The sequence below is a fragment of the Vulpes vulpes genome, chromosome 15 (assembly GCF_048418805.1).
Source record: "Vulpes vulpes isolate BD-2025 chromosome 15, VulVul3, whole genome shotgun sequence".
NCBI classification, from domain to species: Eukaryota; Metazoa; Chordata; class Mammalia; order Carnivora; family Canidae; genus Vulpes; species Vulpes vulpes.
The window spans coordinates 60,657,413-60,677,697 of record NC_132794.1 but is presented as its reverse complement, the minus strand read 5'-3'; the positions used below and the strand labels follow the sequence as shown (position 1 = coordinate 60,677,697).

At 37.0% G+C, this 20,285-nt stretch overlaps 1 protein-coding gene across 5 annotated transcripts in view; it reads left to right on the top strand.

The window, feature by feature from the left end:
* The first annotated feature begins 2,657 nt into the window (after positions 1 to 2,657).
* DNAAF4 (dynein axonemal assembly factor 4) overlaps positions 2,658 to 20,285 on the top strand; it is a 103,197-nt gene continuing 85,569 nt past the window's right edge. For 4 of the 5 annotated variants that reach the window (XR_011997390.1, XM_025996174.2, XM_025996098.2 and 1 more), the window contains exons 1-3: positions 2,658 to 2,925; positions 3,299 to 3,446; positions 6,909 to 7,042. Coding sequence is in view for 4 of the 5 variants with exons in the window: in XM_025996174.2 (XP_025851959.1) it covers positions 2,803 to 2,925; positions 3,299 to 3,446; positions 6,909 to 7,042 (405 nt within the window). In the remaining variant the exon portion in view is untranslated. The remainder of the gene's footprint in view (positions 2,926 to 3,298; positions 3,447 to 6,908; positions 7,043 to 20,285) is intronic. The other variant, XM_025996238.2, reaches the window with a different exon arrangement.

The following is a 20,285-nucleotide window of genomic DNA, read 5'->3' as shown; positions in this document are numbered from 1 at the left end:
GCTCAGTGAGTACTGAACTCAACTTGTTCAAGTACATATGTGCCTGTAATATTTGGCTGAAGGGTTTATATGTAAAATATCTTCACATTCCTTGTTGCTGGATATGTATTTCTAATGGCCAAACTTTTGTGTTTAGTTCATCTGAAATTCATTTTTGTGTATGACACCATATGCATGTAGAAATCTAATCCCACTTTTTCTTGGTAACCATTTCTCATAGCAACAGTGCATTCAATGTCATTCCTTTCTGTGCTTTTTCCCTATCACATGCAGAGCCACCTCTGCCATATACCAAACTTCCACCTAAACATGGGTTAAATTAGACCTTATTCATTTTAAAAATGTAATAAGAAATAGTTTAAGACTTTAAGATTGAAGGTTTCAAGGCTGTGAAACACTGTTTAAATATGTAAATCATAAAACAATATATACAAATTAATGTTTTAAGTTGGTATTAGTTGATGTAATGATTCAGTAATAAAACTTATCAATATTTTAAAAAGATCATTCATTCAGAGGGTAGAAAATTTAGTAAGACTATGGTAGTCCAGAGAAAAATTTAAATGCAGAGGTGTGTATATGTTTAACAAAGTGATTGCTAACAATTTTTTTAAAGGCCCAAACCACACAAAGTATCCCTTTCATTATCTTCCATACGGTAAAGAAAATATAAAATATATCCATATGCCTTTTATACTTTTACCTGTGTCTTTATATAGTCAGAGAATCTAATATTTAAAATTTTATATGAAAGAATTGCATAAATCTTTTCAAGACACAGGAAAGTCTGAAACAAAATGGTAGAAGTAAGAATAGAACCAAAGGGGAGAAAATGCCAAAAGTGAGGACAAGTGAAAAGAAGCCTAAGAATGGCTCCCAGTATTCAAAGTTATAGAACCTTGAGATGATGAACCCTTGACAAAATTGGATAAGGTACACAGGAGTGGCTTGTTTGGGGGAAAAGATGATATATTTTTTTCTTCCCAAGTCTCCTGCTCCTAAACTGTCCTCTAAGATATTTTCAAGAAGCTTGAAATTTGTTTTAATGGCTGGCAAAAGTAAAAATTTTAAAATCCATAGGAAGCAAGTGGTTCATTGGTGCTTAAATTTCATGTAAATTCACTGTCCTTTTTTGCTTGCCTTTTTTTTTTTTTAAGAGATTTAATTTATTTTAGAGAGAGTAAGAGAGAGTAAGCAGTGAGAGAGGGGGAGGCAGAGAATCTGATAGACTCTTTCCAGAGCATGCAGCCCATGCCTCTGCTCTCTGGCTCTGAGATCAGAACCCCAATGGAAACCAAGAGTCAGCCACCCAATGGAATGAGGCCAGCCAGGAATTTTGAACATGTAATTCCTGTAACTTATAAACTGAAGCTAGAGGAAGCAACCTGGAGAACGATCATCAAAACGGGAGTTAAGAGATCAGGATTTTAATCACAATTTTGCCACTAATCTAAGTGGCAATGGGGTTAAGTGTGTGGGTCTCCAGTTCCTCAAACATGCGGGATGAACTACATCACCTACAAGTTTACTTCCAGAGCTAAAGTTCTAAGTCTTAAGCAAATGTAAAATGTATCCCTGTAAATCCAAACTATCCTACAGCTGAGTTGCAGCCAAGCATTTGTCAGGTGAGTCATAGGGCCATTTCTTCCCAGGTCTTAAACCATGTAGTGAACCCTACCTCTGTGGGGGTTTTTTTTTTTGGTAGCCTTACAGTTGACAAGATTTGGAGCACTACAATAGTTAAGGCCAAGCTCCCAGGACAGGACATGTGTATGGTCAGGAAATCTCCAAAACAGGAACACCAAATGATGTTCTGACAGCCTCCATCAGAACAAAAGTCAGGGCTGCTTTGGCCTGGGGACTTTGCCCTCCCTCCCTCCCTCCCTCCTTCCTTCCTTCCTTCCTTTCTTCCTTCCTTCCTTCCTTCCTTCCTCCTTCCCTCCTTCCTTCCTTTTTTTTTTTTTTTAAAGATTTTATTTATTTATTTATTGATGAGAGGCAGAGACATAGGCAGAAGGAGAAGCAGGCTCCTCACACTCCTCACTGGATTCCCTGACCAGGGATCATGCCCTGAGCCCAAGGCAGGTGCTCAACCTCCACCGCTGAGCCACGCAGGTGTCCCTTTTATACTTTCTTTACCATAACTAACTTCCTTCCTTCCCTCCCTCCTTCCCTCCCTCCCTCCTTCCCCCCTCCCTCCTTTCTTTCCTTCCCTTCCCTCCCTCCTTCCCACCTTCCTTCCCTCCCTCCTTCCTTCCCTCCTTCCTTCCCTCCCTCCCTCCCTTCCCCCCTCCCTCCTTCCCTCCCTTTTTTCCTTCCCTTCCCTCCCTCCTTCCCACCTTCCTTCCCTCCCTCCTTCCTTCCCTCCCTCCCTCCCTTCCCCCCTCCCTCCTTCCCTCCCTTTTTTCCTTCCCTTCCCTCCCTCCTTCCCACCTTCCTTCCCTCCCTCCTTCCTTCCTTTTTTCCTTCGTCCTTTCCTTTCCCTTCCCACTCTTTTTCTTTTTTTCGCATTCTCAGACGCAAGCCTCCTTTCTTAAAACGAAGCCCTATTTCTTCGGTGATTCACTCTGGCCAGGGGAAGCGACAAGGGCCAAAGAAGTCCTCTAGGCCTGCGCAGGTGGCCCGGGCAGGCAGGAGGCGAGCCCTCGAGGGGGTTGCGGGGGCGCGCCCGGGGCACGCTGGGAAGGCCGGGCGCCGCGGCCTGACCCGGAAGAGCTGGCGCGTGGTAACCCCGGCTTCCCTGGCAACCGAGCAGGTGCCAGCCCTACCCATCCGCATCCTCTGGGACAGCCACCGCCCGGGATGCCGCTGCTCGTTAGCGATTACAACTGGCAGCAGACGAAGACTGCGGTGTTTATCTCCGTGCCTCTGCGAGGCGTCTGCGTCAGGGACGCGGACGTGTTCTGCACGGAAAACTACCTGAAGGTAGGGGCTGCAGTTGGCCCGCCGCGTCCCGCGTCCCGCGCCCGTGGTCCGAGCCTCTGAGCGCTGCTGTGTGCATGCCTCGGCACAGGCGCGGCCTCGCAGATAAGCGTCCTAAAACTTAGTTCTTTTTTTTTTTTTTTTTAAACTGAATCCCATGAGGTGATACCTCATCCATAGACAGATGTCATCAGACCAGAGATTATTTTATCCACAATGTCCTCATATGCCTTGTGTATCTTTCGCGACCTCGAGTAAATTTATAACAGGCATTAAAAAAAAAAATGATTTTGGCCTCTGTCATTTTTTTTTTTTTAAAGCCTGTGTCTCTATTTTGTGTAACTAAATTAACCTCTGTTTACCCTTTTCTGAATAGGTCAACTTTTCCCCATTTTTATTTGAAGTGTTTCTCTACGCGCCCATAGACGATGAAAACAGCAAAGCCAAGATTGGCAATGACACTATTGTATTCACCTTATACAAAAAAGAAGCGGCCATGTGGGAGACCCTTTCTGTGTCAGGTGGTAAGTTTTTTTTTATTAAAAGATGTTCATCTGGTTGTGTTTTTTATATTTTATACCTTAAAATTTTTTTCCAAAACAATTGTTTCTCTTCTAGAAGAAAAAAATAGGAATGTGAGCATGATTTAAATAACATAGTGCTTCAGCTACCACTTAAATAACTTAAAGATTGAATAATTCAAAAGTTAGAGCACATTTATAATACTTCTCAAACATGTGGCCTTGTATCTTCAGAGGATAAAGCCTCTAGGTATGGTCTTTATTGAGCACTTATTTTGTATTAGGTAATCCTCAGAACAACCTATTCCTTAGATTACCCCCCACTACCCCATTGTTGTTTTTTTTTTTTTTTTTAAGGTGAGGCTACTGAGGCACAGAAGGGTTGAATAATTGGCACAGGTCACACAACTACTAAGGGGCAGACTGGAACTGGAGCTTTAGCGGTTTGACTCTAGAGCAGTGGTTCTTAAACCTGGCTACATATATGAATCACCTACATAATTTTTATTTTTATTTCATTTTATAATTTTATTTATTTATTCATGAGAGATAGAGAGAGACACAGGCAGAGGGAGAAGCAGGCTCCATGCAGGGAACCTGATGCAGGACTTGATACCGGGACCCCAGGATCATGCCCTGGGCCTGAAGGCAGGCGCCAAACCGCTGAGCCACCCAGGGATCCCCCATAACTTTTAAATAAGACAGGTCTGAAACTTACCCTAGACCAATCGAGTCAGTTTCTGTGAGTGGGCAAAGCTTTCCAGGGATGTGCAAAGCTGAGGTCCTTGTACTCTGTACTCTTAATAAGTACTCTGTTGGCTCTGTGGGTCAGTAATTGCCCTCTATTGCTTTACCTCTATTTTCTTCTCCCTGTTCTAGTTGTCATATATTCTAGGGATTTATACCTATGGCCTAAAATTTCTCTTAGGCCTCTGGCATTGAGTCTTGAGTAGGAACTACTGAGAATGGGAAGATTGCACAGTCATTCTTTTTGTTTTTAAGTAATCTCTACACCCAACATGGGGCTTGAACTCATGACACCGAGATCAAGAGTCACATACTCTTCTGACTGAGCTAGCTAGGCACCCTGCAGTCACAGTCATTCTTTATATTATTTCTTGATATCTTGCAGTGGAATTTAATTTTGGAATCCCCAAGACCAGGTAGAATTTTTCTCTAAAGTGAAAAAGTGATTTAGCGCCATTTTCAGCCCAGGGCCTGATCCTGGAGACTTAGGATGGAGTCCCACATCAGGCATGGAGCCTACTTCTCCCTCAGCCTGTGTCTCTGCCTCTCTCTCTCTCTCTCTCTCTCTGTTCTCATGAATAAATACATTAAATATTTTCAAGTCTAGTATTCAGCTCAGGAAGTACTGGTTAAGATAGATTACCATAGCCAGACTACTTTAGCTCTTTAATCAGTTCCAGACTAACTTAAGAGTTTTTCAAAACCAAATTCTTGATGTCCTACTCACTCCTTCCTTTGTGATTCAGTAAGTCTGAGATGGGGACTAGGACTATGTCATAAAACTTACCCAGGGTGTTCTGACTTTTTACCTAAGATTTAAATGTAAACACTTTAATTTATTTCAACTCTTATTGATAAACTTAAATTTTAAAGTAAGACAGGTCCAGAACCATCATCTACTATAATGGCTTATTTTAAGATAAACAGATTGGGAGTGGTGGGACCCCAGGTGATTCTGATGACTGACCAGGCTTGAGAACCACTGACTTAAATGTGTATGTGTGTGTGTGTATCTGTCTCCAGGAAACATTTAGTCTGCCAACATTTTAGGATATATAAAAAAAAATCATATCAGAGAACCTGTTACTTTTCCTTACATGACAGTTTCTTCTATGTCAAATTTCCTTCTTAACCTCTTTGGCCATCTTTTCCAGGAGTGGGAATGGTATTTTTGTTCTTAATCATGATCTCCCTCTCTGGTTTATATATCTGCCTCTAATGCATACCTGCTTGATTCTTCTCTCATGGTAATATGATCATCCATTCCAAATTTTGACCACTTAAACCAAGGTGTAACAATTTTTTTCTGTGGAGGACCAGATAGTATTTTGAATATTATGAGCCACATGGTCATAATTACTTAGTTCTGCTATGGTAGCACAAAAGTAGCCAATAAACAATACATATTTATTGATACCAAAATTTGAATTTTATCTAATTTTTATGTCACAAGATATTATTCTGATTTTTCAACTATTTAAAAATATAAAAATTATTCTTAGCTTATGTGCTTGAGGAAAATAGGCAGCAGGTTATATTTGGCTATAGTTTGCCAACCTCTGATTTAGACTAAAACAGCCTTAAAACTAGCTTATGTAATAAGTATTGAACATTGATTTTACTTCAAAAACCAGGCTTGAGATTCCTTTAGAAATCAAACTCAGTTACACATGCAATTCAGTGAAATTATTTAACAATATTATTTTTCATGTACAGTATGTGGAACTCTAGTCTATATACCTAGCCATCCTCATTTTTCAAAACATATTTGCTTAATTTTTTTCCTGAAATTTTTTCTTGATATACTTTTCATTTCTTTTAGATGTGAAAGTAGGTTCTTTTAGTTATCTTTGCCCCTGAAGCTGGTCCAATTGTCTGCTACTTTGTTATTAAACAGGATGAGGGCTGGGAAAGGCTTCAGACTTAATTCCAGTCTTAAGTCCTAGCCAAGATTTTTGAATGAGTAAAAATTCCATGCTTTTTTTTCTTTTTAAGACAATTTCTTTGAAAATTAAAAATCCATACTTTTTAACTGCTAACTGAAATTTAGCATTCTCAACAACAGTTACCAACAAATATCACAAGTACATTTATATCACAAGTACATTTATCTTTTATACTCACTACTTTGATACTATAGTATTTATTACATTTGTTGCTATATATTATTTAATGCATTAATGAAGAAGTATATATATTTGTGTGATATTGTAGATCACAAAAAAAACCTCATCTCTTCTAGGAGACTTCATAGTGATGACTTATTATGATTCAGTTTATAAGCAAATAGCTCTGGTTGCTTGACAAAGAAGAAGGATAAATATAGACTCTTTCCCTCCATACTGTCCCCTCCCCCTCTCTTTACTGTTTCCCCCCTCTCATTTCACTACTTGCTCTCTCCCTTCTATGGCCCTCACCCTGTCCTAATCATCCCTTATTCATCCTCTCTCTTGTTCCCACTTTTTCTCATTCTCATTCATGTTTTCTCTCTTTCTCTCTCATTCTCTCCCTCTGTAGTAATTAATTGCTGTTATAATTGCTTGCTTACTTCTTAATGTTAGCTTCTTGGCCAGTTTAATATTGAGAAAGGTTTTCATTTCTCCATGTGAAGTTGGGTACCCCCCCCCCACAGTCTCAACCTGCATCAGTATGTTAAGCAGTCTTCTTGTAAGTCAAACATTCATCAAAATCCTAACTTAGTGATATTTCTTATTTTAGTTGACAAAGAGATGATGCAAAGAATAAGGGAGAAATCTATTTTACAAGCACAAAAAAGAGCAAAAGAAGCTACAGAAGCAAAAGCTACAGCAAGACGAGAAGATCAAAAATATGCACTAAATGTTATGATGAAGGTAAATAGCAGATTGATAGGAAAGTCCTCTAATTAAAGAGATAATAGTAAACTGTGTAAGGATAATTTATTCCAACCACTGTACTTCTTCACCTCTTTATTCAGACTTTGGTTATAGGACTTACTGTGTTAGAGAGGCTATCTACTACTTACATGTGTGAAAATCTGATGAAAATGAAGAGTATAAAGGTTGAACAATAGATTGTTTTAGGGAGAATGTTCTGTTTCAAAGGGAGTAAAAATATTATAATTTTCTATGGTAAAAGTGTTTTACTTCTTTTTAAATTTTGTAATAATGGACATTATTTAAAACAAGATCCTAGTTAAACACTAAATATTGATATTAATATCTGTCTAATTGTTGAGGCTTCCAAGTTAAAGCTTTTTTAAAGAAAGATTTATTTATTTATTTTAGAGAGAGAGAGCGCAGACAAGCAAGGGGAGGGGCAGAAGCAGGAGAGAATCACAAGCAGGCTCTTACTCCCTGCTGAGCTTGGAGCCTAATGTGGAGCTTGATCTCACACCTTGAGCCAGAATCAGGAGTTGGCCACTTAACCAGCTGAGCTACCTCAAGTTAAAGCTTTAATCAGCAATATATTTTTTGAGGATAATTCACTTACCAAGCAATTTACCTATGTAAAGTTTACAATTCATTAGTTTATAGTATTTAGAGATGTGCGTCCATTACAATATTGGGGGATATTTTCATCACGCCAAAAAGAAACCATGTGCCCTTTAAGAGTCACTCCATTTCTCCCATTCACTCCAGCCCCAGGCAACCATTAATCCCACTTTTTTTCTTTATAGATTTACCTATTCTGATTAATTTTTACAAGTAATTTCTTATCTCATATTCTCATTTTGACATATTGAAATGATTAAAGAATCTATAACTGACATTTCCTCAAGAGCTCAGTGTTCATTTTGCAATTAACTTTATTCGATTAATTTGAATTTAAAAGATTAGGGTTTAAGTAATAAAGAGGACTTGACTCATCCAGCGGGAAAAGTTCAGAGATAAAGCAGTGATCAGATATAGTTAAAACAAGGCTCTGATTCCATGTCTCTGCATCATCCTTTAGCACTGCCTTTTCTTTGTGTCTGCTCATCCTTAGGTTGATAGTGAGATGATCCGCGTCTGCATATAACAAGGCCCAGTGGAAGACAGGCTCCCTTGTAAGCCCCACAAAACAATTGCTTTAGATGTTGTAAAATGATACTAAAATTTGAACACATTGCAACACATATTCAAGTGAATCTTGAAGTCTTTGTTGCTTACCACTTGGTTTATAGCATCAGCTTTTTGGTGTCTTTGTGCTGATCTGTCATTCGTTCATTTTAGAGTCATTTATTGAATACTGTGAAAGGTGTTGCTATGAGTTGAACAAGTCAGTTTTCACTTTCAGTTTATTGAATACTGTGAAAGGTGTTGCTGTGAGTTGAACAAGTCAGTCTTCACTTTCAGTTTACTCATGATATACAGAAGACGACAGACAAGAAAAAAGAGATTACATCATAGGATGCATGAGAAGTCATGGGAGGATAAAAAGAGAACACTGAAAAAAGACTGGTATCTCAGTCTGAGAGTATAGGCAGGAAATATGAGGCAGTGTTGTTTATGCTGAGTATTGGAGAATGAGTCACAGGTATCTGAGGAATAAATGGAAAAATTACAGACAGCTTGGATAAATCCATGACAGAACATGGCCCAATGAGGCAAGATTTGTTGGTCAGAAATAAAATCTTAATATTTTGAAAATTTTTCTGAAGGTAATAGGAACTCTCTAGGGATTTTTCAGCAAGACTATCAAGTTAATTGGGTTTGTATGTTGCAAAAGCTCATTCTGGCTAATGAGCATGAAGTGGTTGCCAGGGTGGAGGCAGAGCTTTTGTATTGTAAGATGGAAAGAACCTGAGTGTATTTATATATTGAAGGAAGCTAGTAAAGAGGGAGAAGTTGATAATACAACCAAGGGAGGGGATTGATGGTGATGGAACAGGGTGGGATGAAGGTTGGAACAGCTGAAAAAATTAGTCTTAGCTAAGAGTGGGATATTTTATCTTTGGACACTAGAGGGCAGAAATAATGAATAACAGGATTTGGAAAATTCTTAAGGACACATAGTTAAAAGAAGCCTTTGTTTTCAGGATGAAGGAAGCAAGAGGGAAAGATTGAGATGAAGGTATAGGTTTTGAAGTGATTAATGAAAGTTTGAAATACTGATGCCAGGCTAATCATCTGAAGCAGGCTCTCTTTGACAATTTTGACTGCTATGGCCTGCTTTTTCTCTTCTTTCCTGTTTTAGAGATTGCCCTCTTCTGAGTTTTCTTTTTGTTTTCTTCTTCAGGGGAAGTACTACTTCACTTTTGTCCTCTAAGCTTTTAATCTAGGTAAATTGAATTTGAAGTGCTTTCTTCTACTGTCATTTTCCTGAAGTTGAAACCAGAAATCTCAAAGTATGAAACAACTTTGCCTACTCGTGCAGATGAGGTATGAATTGCTTTCTGTAATTGTCTGGGTTTTACTATAGGGCCTTAAAATGTTATCAGTGAACCAGATGCCCTGTTTATTGGAAATGTGTACAATGTACAAAAACACCACAAGGAACTGCTTGGCTCTTTTTTATTCTATTTTTTAATAGTAACGGTCATATTGCTAGCATTTTTTGTGTCTCCCAGGCCCCCCCCTTTTTTTTCTGTGTCTTCTTCCCTTTCAGTGTACCTCAGCACCTTGTTGACCCTATTGACTCTCTCACAATCCTGATTCTTGGTTGTTACATTTAGCATTTTCCCTATAAACCATTCTTAGGACTCTGTGCTTTTGGTATCTCCTGTTCTTTTTATTTTAAATATTTTATTTATTTATTCATGAGATACACAGAGAGAGGGAGAGAGAGGCAGACACAGGCAGAGGGAGAAACAGGCTCCATGCAGAGAGCCCGACATCGGACTCTATCCTAGGTCTCCAGGATCATGCCCTGGGCTGAAGGCAGATGCTGAACCGCTGAGCCACCAGGGATCCCCGGCATCTCCTGTTCTAACTTCTTTGATCTACTCTTTATATGTGAAATCTTCATTCTCTTACTTTGTTTTTTTTTTTTTTAAAGATTTTATTTATTTATTCATGATAGTCACACAGAGAGAGAGAGAGAGGCAGAGACACAGGCAGAGGGAGAAGCAGGCTCCATGCACCGGGAGCCCGACGTGGGATTCGATCCCGGGTCTCCAGGATCGCGCCCTGGGCCAAAGGCAGGCACCAAACCGCAGCGCCACCCAGGGATCCCTCTTACTTTGTTATTAACAGTTATTAGCATCATAAGACACTTAATTATGCTGTTAGTATACCCAGTCTTTGTATCACTGTTCCTTTTGAATTTTACTTTTCTTCTTTATTAGCTTTGGTATTTCTTATTGAGAAGTTTTACAGACCAAATACACTTTTTTTTGTTTGTTATTCCTTCAAAGTGCTGCCATGGTGGCTCTTATTTTAAGTATTTTGTTTTTTAGTTTTATTGAGGTGTAATTGGCATAAATTGTAATATATTTAAAGTGTATAATGTGAACATTTGATATACATATATTTTGTTAAAGGAATCCCGTAGTTAAGTTAATTAATACATATGTCACTTCATATAGTTACCCTTACATTAGATCTCACCACTTTTAGCTAAAAATTTGTACCCTGTTACAACTTCTTTCCCTTTACCCTGCCTCCTAGCCCCTGGCTACCACCATTCTGTTCTTTGTTTCTATGAGTTCAACTTAAAAAAGAAATTCTAGGGGAGCTGGGTGGCCCAGTGGTTTGGCGCCGCTTTCAGCCCAGGGCATGATCCATGTCGGGTTCCCTGCATGGAGCCTGCTTCTCCCTCTGCCTGTGTCTCTGCCTCTCTCAGTCCCTCTCTGTGTCTCTCATGAATAAATGAATAAAATATTTTTTTAAAAAAAATTCTACATGTGATACCATGTAGTATTTCATATAAACCATGCATATGTTATATAAAGTATATACATAGTATATATAGGTGTATGTATACATAATGAACATAATGACTGTATGTGTGTGTGTATACATATATATCACATTTTCTTTAACCATTCACCCATCAATGAACACTTAAAATTGTTTCTGTAGAGATGCCTGGGTGGCTCAGTCAGTTAAGCATCTGACTTCTGCTCAGGCCGTGATCTTGGGGTCCTGGGATTGAGCCTTGAATTGGGCTCCCTCTCCCTCTGCCGCTCCCCCCTCAAATAAATAAAATCTTCTAAAAATATATTTTTTTTATTTTTTATTTAAATTCAATTAGCCTACATATAGTAGTTTCCAATGTAATGTTCAATAATTCATCAGTTTGGTCTAACACCCAGTGCTCATCTCATCATGTGCCCTCCTTAATGCCCATCACCCAATTACCCTATCCCCCCATCTACCTCCCCTCCATCAACCCTCAGTTTGTTTCCTATAGTTAAGAGTCTTTCATGGTTTTTCTCCCTCTCTGATGACATTCAGTTTTCCTTCCCTTACCCTATGATCCTCTATGCTGTTTCTTATATCTCACATATGAGTGAAACCATATGATAACTGTCTTTCTCTGACTGACTTATTTCACTCAGCGTAATACCCTCCCTCTTCCTCTGCCCCTCTCCTCTCTCAAATAAATAAATACAATCTTTTTAAAAAAGTTTGCTTCTCTATCTTGCTATCATGAATAATACTACAGTGAACATGGTATGATAGTATAGACATTTCTTGGAGATAGTGGGGTTTTTTTTCGAATATATACACTTACTTGTCATTTATATATCTTCTTTGGAATATGACTAGACAGATCCTTGATCCATTTAAATGTTTTTATTTATTTTCTTGCTACTGAATTATATGAATTTTTCTATATTTTGCATATTAACCCCTTACTGGCTAGTGGCTTGCAGATATTTTTCCCATTCCGTACATTATCTTTTCATTTGTTGATGTTTTCTTTGCTGTGCAGAAGCTCTTAAGATGTTGTTTCAACTTTTTTCTTTTGTTGCCTTTCCTTTAGTGTCAAGACTAAAAAATCATTGCCAAACGAATATCAAGGAACTTAACATCTATGTTTTCTTATAGAAGTTTTAGGTTTCAGATCTTACATTCAAGTCTTTAATCCATTTTGAGTTTGTTTTTGTACATGGTGTAAGGCAGGGATCCAGTTTCATTCTTCTGTATGTGAATATCCATTTTTTTCTAGCACCATTTATTAGACAGACTTTCCTTTCATCATTGTACATTTTTAGTGCTTTTGTCAAAAATTAATTGATCATACATGCACAGGTTTATTTCCGGGCTCTCTAGTATGTTTCATTGATCTGTGTGTCTGTTTTCATGGCAATACCATACTGTTTTAATTACTATAGCTTTGTAATACAGTATGAAATCAGAAAATATGATACCTCCAGCTTTGTTCTTCTTGCTCAAGATTCCTTTAACTAGTTACAATCTGTTTTTGGTTCCATACAAATTTTAGGATTGTTTTTTTCTATTTCTGTGAAAAATGACATTGGAATTTTGATAGGGGTTGCATTGACTCTGTAGATCACTTTGGGTAGTATGGACATTTTAACAATATTACTTTTTCCAATCCGTCAACATGGAATATTTTTACATTTATCTGTGTCTTCTTCAGTTTCTTTCAGCAATGTTTTATAGTTTTTAGAGTACAGGTCATTCATTTCTTTGGTTAAATTTGTTCCTAAGTATTTTATTTTTTGATGCTATTGTGAATCAGATTTTCTTCTTAATTTTTCTTTCTGATAATTTGTTATTAAAAACTATCAGAATTAGATATTTGTTTGTTATTATTAGAAACTAGTAGAATTGCAACTGATTTTTTTATATTGATTTTGTGTCCTGAAACTTTACTGGATTTGCTTATTAGTGCTGACAGGATTTTTTTTTTTCCTTTTGAGTCTTTAGAGTTTTCTATGTATGTCACTTGCAAATACAGATGCTTTTATGTCTTCCTTTTCAATCTGCATGACTTTTATTTCCTTCTCATGCTGAATTGTTCTAGCTTAGACTTTAGTATTGTGTTGAGTGGAGATGGTGAGAGTGTGTATTCTTGTCTTGTTCCTGATCATAGAGGAAAAGCTTTTAGCTTCTCACCATTGATTATGATGTTAGCTATGGGTTTGTCATATATGGCCATTATTATGTTGAGATATGTTCCATATAGACCTAATTTGTTGAGTTTTTTTTTTTTTATCATGGAAGGATGTTGAATTTTGTTAAGTGCTTTTTCTATATTGATTAAAGTGATCATATGATTTTAACCCTTCATTTTTTTAGATTGGTATATGACATTGATTGATTTGCATATATTCGAACCATCCTACATCCAGGGGATGAATCGCATTTGATCATGGTGCATAATCCTTTCAATCAATGTACTGTTGAATTCAATTTGGAAATATTTTGTTGAGAATTTTTACATGTATATTCATCAGGGATATTGGCCTACTGTATTTTTTTCTTGTAGTATCCTTATTTGACTTTGGCACCAAGGTAATGCTGGCCTCATAAAATGAATATGGGAGTGTTCCCCACTCTTTAGTGTTGGAAGATTTTTAAAAAATGATACATATTAGTTCTTTCTTAAATATTTGGTGGAATTTACCATTGAAGCCATCTCATTCTGGACTTCTCTTTGTTGGGAGGTTTTTTACGACTGATTCAGTCTCTACTTATAATTGGTCTGTTTAGATTTTCTCTTCATCATTCAGTTTTTGTAGGTTGTACATTTCTACAAATTTATCCATTTCTTTTGTGTTTTCTAATTTGTTATATCATATTCTTGGTGGTTTCTTCTGATCCTTAGTATTTCTCTGTTATCAGTTGTGATGTCTCCTCTTTTATTTCTGATTTTGCTTTTTGAGTCTCCTCTTTCCTTAGTTTAGCTTAAGAGTTGTCAATTTTATTTATCTTTTCAAAGAAGCAGCTCTTAGTTTCACTGATATTTTCTGTTGTCATTCTTGTCCTACTTCACTTATTTCAGCTTTGATTTTTATTATTTTTTTCCTTCTCCTAATTTTGGGTTTAATCCACTTTTTCTAGTTCCTTAACTTATAAAGTTGGGTTATTTATTTAAGATCCTTTTTTTTTCTTAAGGTAGAGGTTTATCAGTATAAAGTTCCCTTTTATAAATTGTTTTTCCTTCATCACATAAATTTTGGTATTTTGTGTTTTCATTTTCATTTGTTTCAATATACGTTTTGATTTCCCTTTTATTTTCTTCTCCGACCCATTCGTTGTTCAGGAGAATGTTGTTTAATCTCCATATATTTGTGAATTTTCATTTTCCTCATTGCTGATTTCTACTTTTATGGCATTGTGGTCAGAAAAGATGCTTGAGATGATGAATAGTCTTAAAATTTTAAAGACTTTTTGGTCTAACATATAATCTGTTTTGGATAGTAGCCATCTTAGAAGGTGTGAGATGTCATTTCATTGTGGCTTTGATTTGCTCCTCAATGCTATTTTAATTTGAAATGTATCTTTGAAACCCACCTGTTACCTTCATTTTTATCTCTGAGATTAAAACCTAAGCTGAAACCAAGAGTCAGATGCTTCATTGACTGTGCCACCCAGGTGCCCCATTTTTCCTACATTTAATTTCTTTTTGCTCTAATAGGAATGTACTAATTTTATGTGTAAATCTAACAAATTTCTAAGCATGTGAGAAATTAACTTTACTCATTAATGTGGTAACATTAGAAAAGGCAGTATTCTCTAAAACTGCCTTTCTTATATATGCATTTTGTCAATTATGCTGACCTACTTCCTTTTTGTCTAAGTATATTCCAGGTTCACAGCATTTGTATAGAAGTAGACTTTTAGCAATCCTACATATGTCCACTTTTACTTCAAGCTTTTTCATCTTTTCCAGAGGCATGGTTAAAATTAATTAATTAATTAATTAATTAATTCTACCCATTAGGGTATTTGTTGGCTTTCAAAAGAACAGAGTGTAGAAGAAAAAATACTTTTATTTAGAGAAAAATTGAAAGAACTGAAGTTGTTGAATGGTTCCTGTCTTCTCAACAGCAAAATCGGTTGAGATGGAAGTAGCAGAATGCAATTAGGCATCTCTAAAAAGGAAATTGCAAAAGTCAATTATCAGAGACAAATAAAATTATTACTGAGAACCAAGGATGAGATAAAGGGCAGGATACAAAAATATATTAACTCACTTTCAGTAGTCCAAACCTGGTTTGAGAAGCAGTTTTCCTTCTCTTCCTCAATTCTGTCATTGTTTCATTTCTTGAATTTTTTTAAAGTATTTATTCTTTTTTCTTTTTTTAAAGATTTTATTTATTTATTCATGAGAGACAGAGAGAGAGAGAGAGAGAGGCAGAGACACAGGCAGAGGGAGAAAGAAGCAGGCTCCATGCAGGGAGCCTGACATGGGACTCAATCCGGGGTCTCCAGGATCACACCCTGGGCTGAAGGCGGCGCTAAACCGCTGAGCCACCGGGGCTGCCCTAAAGTATTTATTCTTAAGTAATCTCCATACCCAGCATGGAGCTCAGACTCACAACCTGGAAATCATGAGTCCTGTGCTCTACTGACTGAGCCAGTGAGGCACCTTTGTTCCTTGAATATGAAGGCTAGTCAAAGGGGAACTTTGTAAAATACATAACATTAAATACATTAGTACTGTCTCTGTGTATAGTAAACTTGGGTACTGGCTTAAGGAAAATTTCTCCATCAGTAAGCTGAAACTGAATCTTTAAAAGGTACCAAACAATCATGACAAGGTTGTGAAATTTTATAGTGTAAAAACAGATTTTTCTACTACATAATAACTTCCATTGAAGGAGAGAGAGAACCAACTAGTGTAATGAGAGTTTGCTTTTATCCTTGTGTACATGTGTAGTTTCCAAGTTACTTACAAATTCTTAGGCTTTTATAGTAAGTTCAGATGTCAATTTAATGAAGTAAATTTAAGGAGACAATAACTGGGCAGCCCGGGTGGCTCAGCGGTTTAGCACCGCCTTCACCCCAGGGTGTGATCCTGGAAACCCGGGATCGAGTCCCATGTCAGGCTCCCTGCATGGAGTCTGCTTCTCCCTTTGCCTGTGTCTGTGCCTCTCTCTCTGTGTCTCTCATGAATAAATAATAAAAAAATAAAATAAATAAATAAAGGGAGAATAACCTATGTCCAGATTTGTTGGAAAGCTGAACAAATTCCTCTCAGTAATTCATGAGTTTTATTTTTGGTTTGTGAATTAATTAGCCATTGGCTCTCCTTATAGCTCTTACTGTTTTCTTTGGGCCCCTTTCACCGATTTTGAAAATCTGCCAAAGGGAAAAGAGAAGTGTCTTAGTTGGCTCAGGCTATCATAACAAAAAATGACAGAGTGAGTGACTTAAGTGACAGAAATTTATTTCCTCAGTTCTGGAGGCTGGGAAGGCCAAGATCTAGGTGTGGGCCAATTCACTTTCTCATGAGGACTCTTTTTCTGACTTACAGATGACTGCCTACACACTGCATTCTTACAAAGTGGAGAGAGAGAGAGAGCTCTGGTGTCTATTTCTTATAAGGACACTAATGCTGTTGTATTAGGACCCCACCCTTATGGTCTCATTTAACCTTAGGCCTTATCTCCAAATATTGTCACATCTGACGGTTAGGACTTCAACATGTAGATTTGGGGACCATGATTTAGTTCATAGTGGGAAGAGAAGTAAAATAAAAATCAGTTTTGTTACATTTTAGCTTTGGCTGTAACAGATGCTTATATCATTCTTAAACATCAGATTCTCATTTCCATAGAACACAAACAACTACATAATTTCAGAAGTTTACAACTTCCAAGAAAAATTTAAAAACTATATTTATTAAACTTTAGACTGAATTAGTATTTTAATTTTCTTTCTTAAGGGAATTCATTGTTAGAAGTATATACAGCTACATGTGTATGATAATACTTTATGGTATTCTTACCTGGGCCACCTGGGTGCCTCAGTTGGTTAAGCATCCATCTCTTAATTTTGGCTCAGGTCATGATCTCTCAGTCATGGGCTCAAGCCTGGAGTCAGGCATTTTTGCACATTGTCTATTTTTTCCATTAGAATTCTTAACATATTAAACAGTTATTTTAAATTTCATGTCTGATCATTCTGTGTTATATCTTGAATCTGGTTCTGTTGATTATTGTCTTTCTATGTTGTGTTTTTCTTGCCTCTTGACATGTCTTGAAATTTTTTTGTTGAAAGCTAGATGTGTATTAGGTGGTAGAAACTGAGGTTATTAGGTTGTTGGGGTATAGATTTATTTTAATGTGGCTGCTATGTTTAATGTTAGCTGTGGCTGTAGATATGAGAGGCTTTAAAGGCCTCTAGTGCCTTTTTTTTTTTAAAACTCCTTTGACTCCTGTCTTCTTCAACTGTTCCTCCTCTGAGAGAGTCTTTATTGTAAGATTCTCTTATATAATATACTCTCATTATCCTAGAACACTTTTGGTGTGGTAGTACATTATAAGGGAGGGGAAGCGTCCATAATCTTTCAACTCAGTATCACTTTTTTGGGGGGCCTATATCTTGGGGCTGTGATCTTTACAAGTTTTCCCCCGGTGAAGCAGCTTTTCCCCACTGTCTCCTATTCCCTTCCTTGGCCGTAGTGCCAAGGTTTATTTTCTTGAATCCCTGACTATTAACTATTTTCTTCTTTCCTTAGGTGGGGGACAGGAAGTCTGGAGAAGACTGGAGTGGGAGAGATTCTTTTCCCCCAGCAGGGATAAGGGACTTCTGCTCTGGCAGCGTCCTTTTTTTCTGGATAGTAGGTCTTTAAGGAAAATGCTCTGGATATTTCTGTAAATCACAATGATTATTCTTCCCCTCCCTTTGCCAGAGACTCAAAGTTATCCTATCCAGAGCTTCACCATTGTAGCCTAATGAGGTTTCTGGAGGTGAAGCCCACAAAAATATGGGGGCACTCCTTAAGACTGGGGCCTCAAAGAGTTTATCCTTCTCCTACTAGTCCACCCTTAGGCTCCAGTATTTTGTCAAAATTACCATTTAAGTGTTCCTACTAGTTTATGGCTCGTTACTTTTGCTACAGGCAAGCAGATCCTTGTCTTTTTGGATACACCTTTCTCTCCAGATTTCAAGGTAGCTGTTTGCCCTGCAACTTTCTTCTCTGATGAGTCCAAGAACTCTAGTTTTCAGTTTGTCTTTTTTTGTTGTTGCAAAGATTGGAGTGACAACGTCTAAGCTTTTTGCATGTCAAAGCTGAAACTAGAACTTCTTTATAATATATATATTCAGGTTGTTATAATACTTAAATGGTTGCTAGATGTATCTTTAAGTTATAATAATCTATTTCAGGTAAACACTGACTTCAATTCCAATAAGACATAGCAACTTTGCTCTAATACAACACTATTATCACTATTATCTTTGGGCTGCTTTGCCATTCATGTATATATATTTGTTATAACTCAACAACACCTGTTATAATTTTTCTTTAAAAATTAGCGCTTTTTAAAAAATCACAGGTTTTTAAAGAAATAAAGAGGAGTAAAGGCAAAAAACTCTGTATTGTCTTTTCTTTTCTTGATTAAACAATGTAATATACTATCAGCAGTCCTCTTTTCCCCCCTCATGATTTGTTTGTTTTATAACTGGGAATTTATATCTTTTAGCCCCTTTTACTCATTTCTCCCAACCCAGCATTCCATGCCTGGCAACCAGCAGTTTGTTCATGGTATCTATGAGCTTAGGATTTTTTTTATTTTTTTTTAATTTTTATTTATTTATGATAGTCACACACAGAGAGAGGCAGAGACACAGGCAGAGGGAGAAGCAGGCTTCATGCACCAGGAGCCCGACATGGGATTTGATCCCGGGTCTCCAGGATCGCGCCCTGGGCCAAAGGCAGGCGCCAAACTGCTGTGCCACCCAGGGATCCCGGATTTTTCTGTTTTAGATTCGATATATAAATGAGATCGGATGATATTTGTCTTTCTCTGTTTTGTTTCACTTAGCATAATGCCCTCAAGATCCATCCATGTTGTTGTAAATGACAGGATTTCATTCTTTTTTGTGGCTAAACAATATCCTATTGTGTTTATATTCTGAATTTTCTTTATCTATTCATCCTTTGGTAAATATTTAGGTTGTTACTATGTCTTGGCTACTGTAAATGATGCTGCAGTAAAGCTGGGGCAGTGCATATATCTTTTGAATATGTGTTTTCCTTTTCTTTGGAAGTAAAGTTACTGGATCATATGGTAGTTCTACTGTTTATTTTTTGAAGAACCTCCATATGGTTTTCCATAGTGGTTGCACCAATTTACACTCCCCCCAACGGTGCACAAGAGTTCTCATTTCTCTGTATCCTCACCAACACTTGTTATTTCTTTTCTTTTTGGTTTAGCCATTCTAACAGGTGTGAGGTGATATCTCACTGAGGTTTTGATTTGCATTTCCCTGGTAATTAGTGATGTGAGCATCTTTTCATGTACTTGTTGGCCACCTGTATGTCTTCTTTAGTAAAATGTCTATTTGGATCTTCTCTGTTCATTTTTTAATTGAATAGTTTGTATTTTTGGTGTTGAGTTGCATGAGTTCTTTATATATTTTGGATATTAGCCCCTTATCAGATATTTTAATTTGCAAATATTTTCTTTCATTCGACAGGTTACTCTTTCATTTTGTTGATGGTTTCCTTTGCTATAAAAGCTTCTTAGTTTGATATCCCCAGTGTTTATATTTTTGCTTTTCTCATCTTTGCTTTTAATGTCAAATCCAAAAAACATCAAGACCAATTATCAAGAAATTTACTGCCTATGTTTTCTTATAGGAGTTTTATGATTTTAGATCCTACATTCAAGTTTTTAATCCATATTGAGTTAAATTATGTGTTTGGTGTAAGATAGTGGTCCAGTTTTATTCTTTTGCATGCAGATATCTAGTCTTCCCAATATCATTTGTGAAGAGATTGTCCTTTCTCCATTATATATTTTGGTTTCTTTGTCTTAAATTAATTGGCCATATATGTATCAGCTTATTTCTGGGCTTTCTATTCTATGCCATTGATCTATCTCTTTTTATGCTGATACCATACTTTTAAGTTTCAGTTACTATAGCTTTGTAAAATAGCTTGAAATCTGGGGGCTTGATGCCTCTAGCTTTGTTCTTTATCAAGATTGTTTGGTTATTCAGGGTCTTACATGGTTCTGTGCAAATTTACTATTGTTTTTTTCAA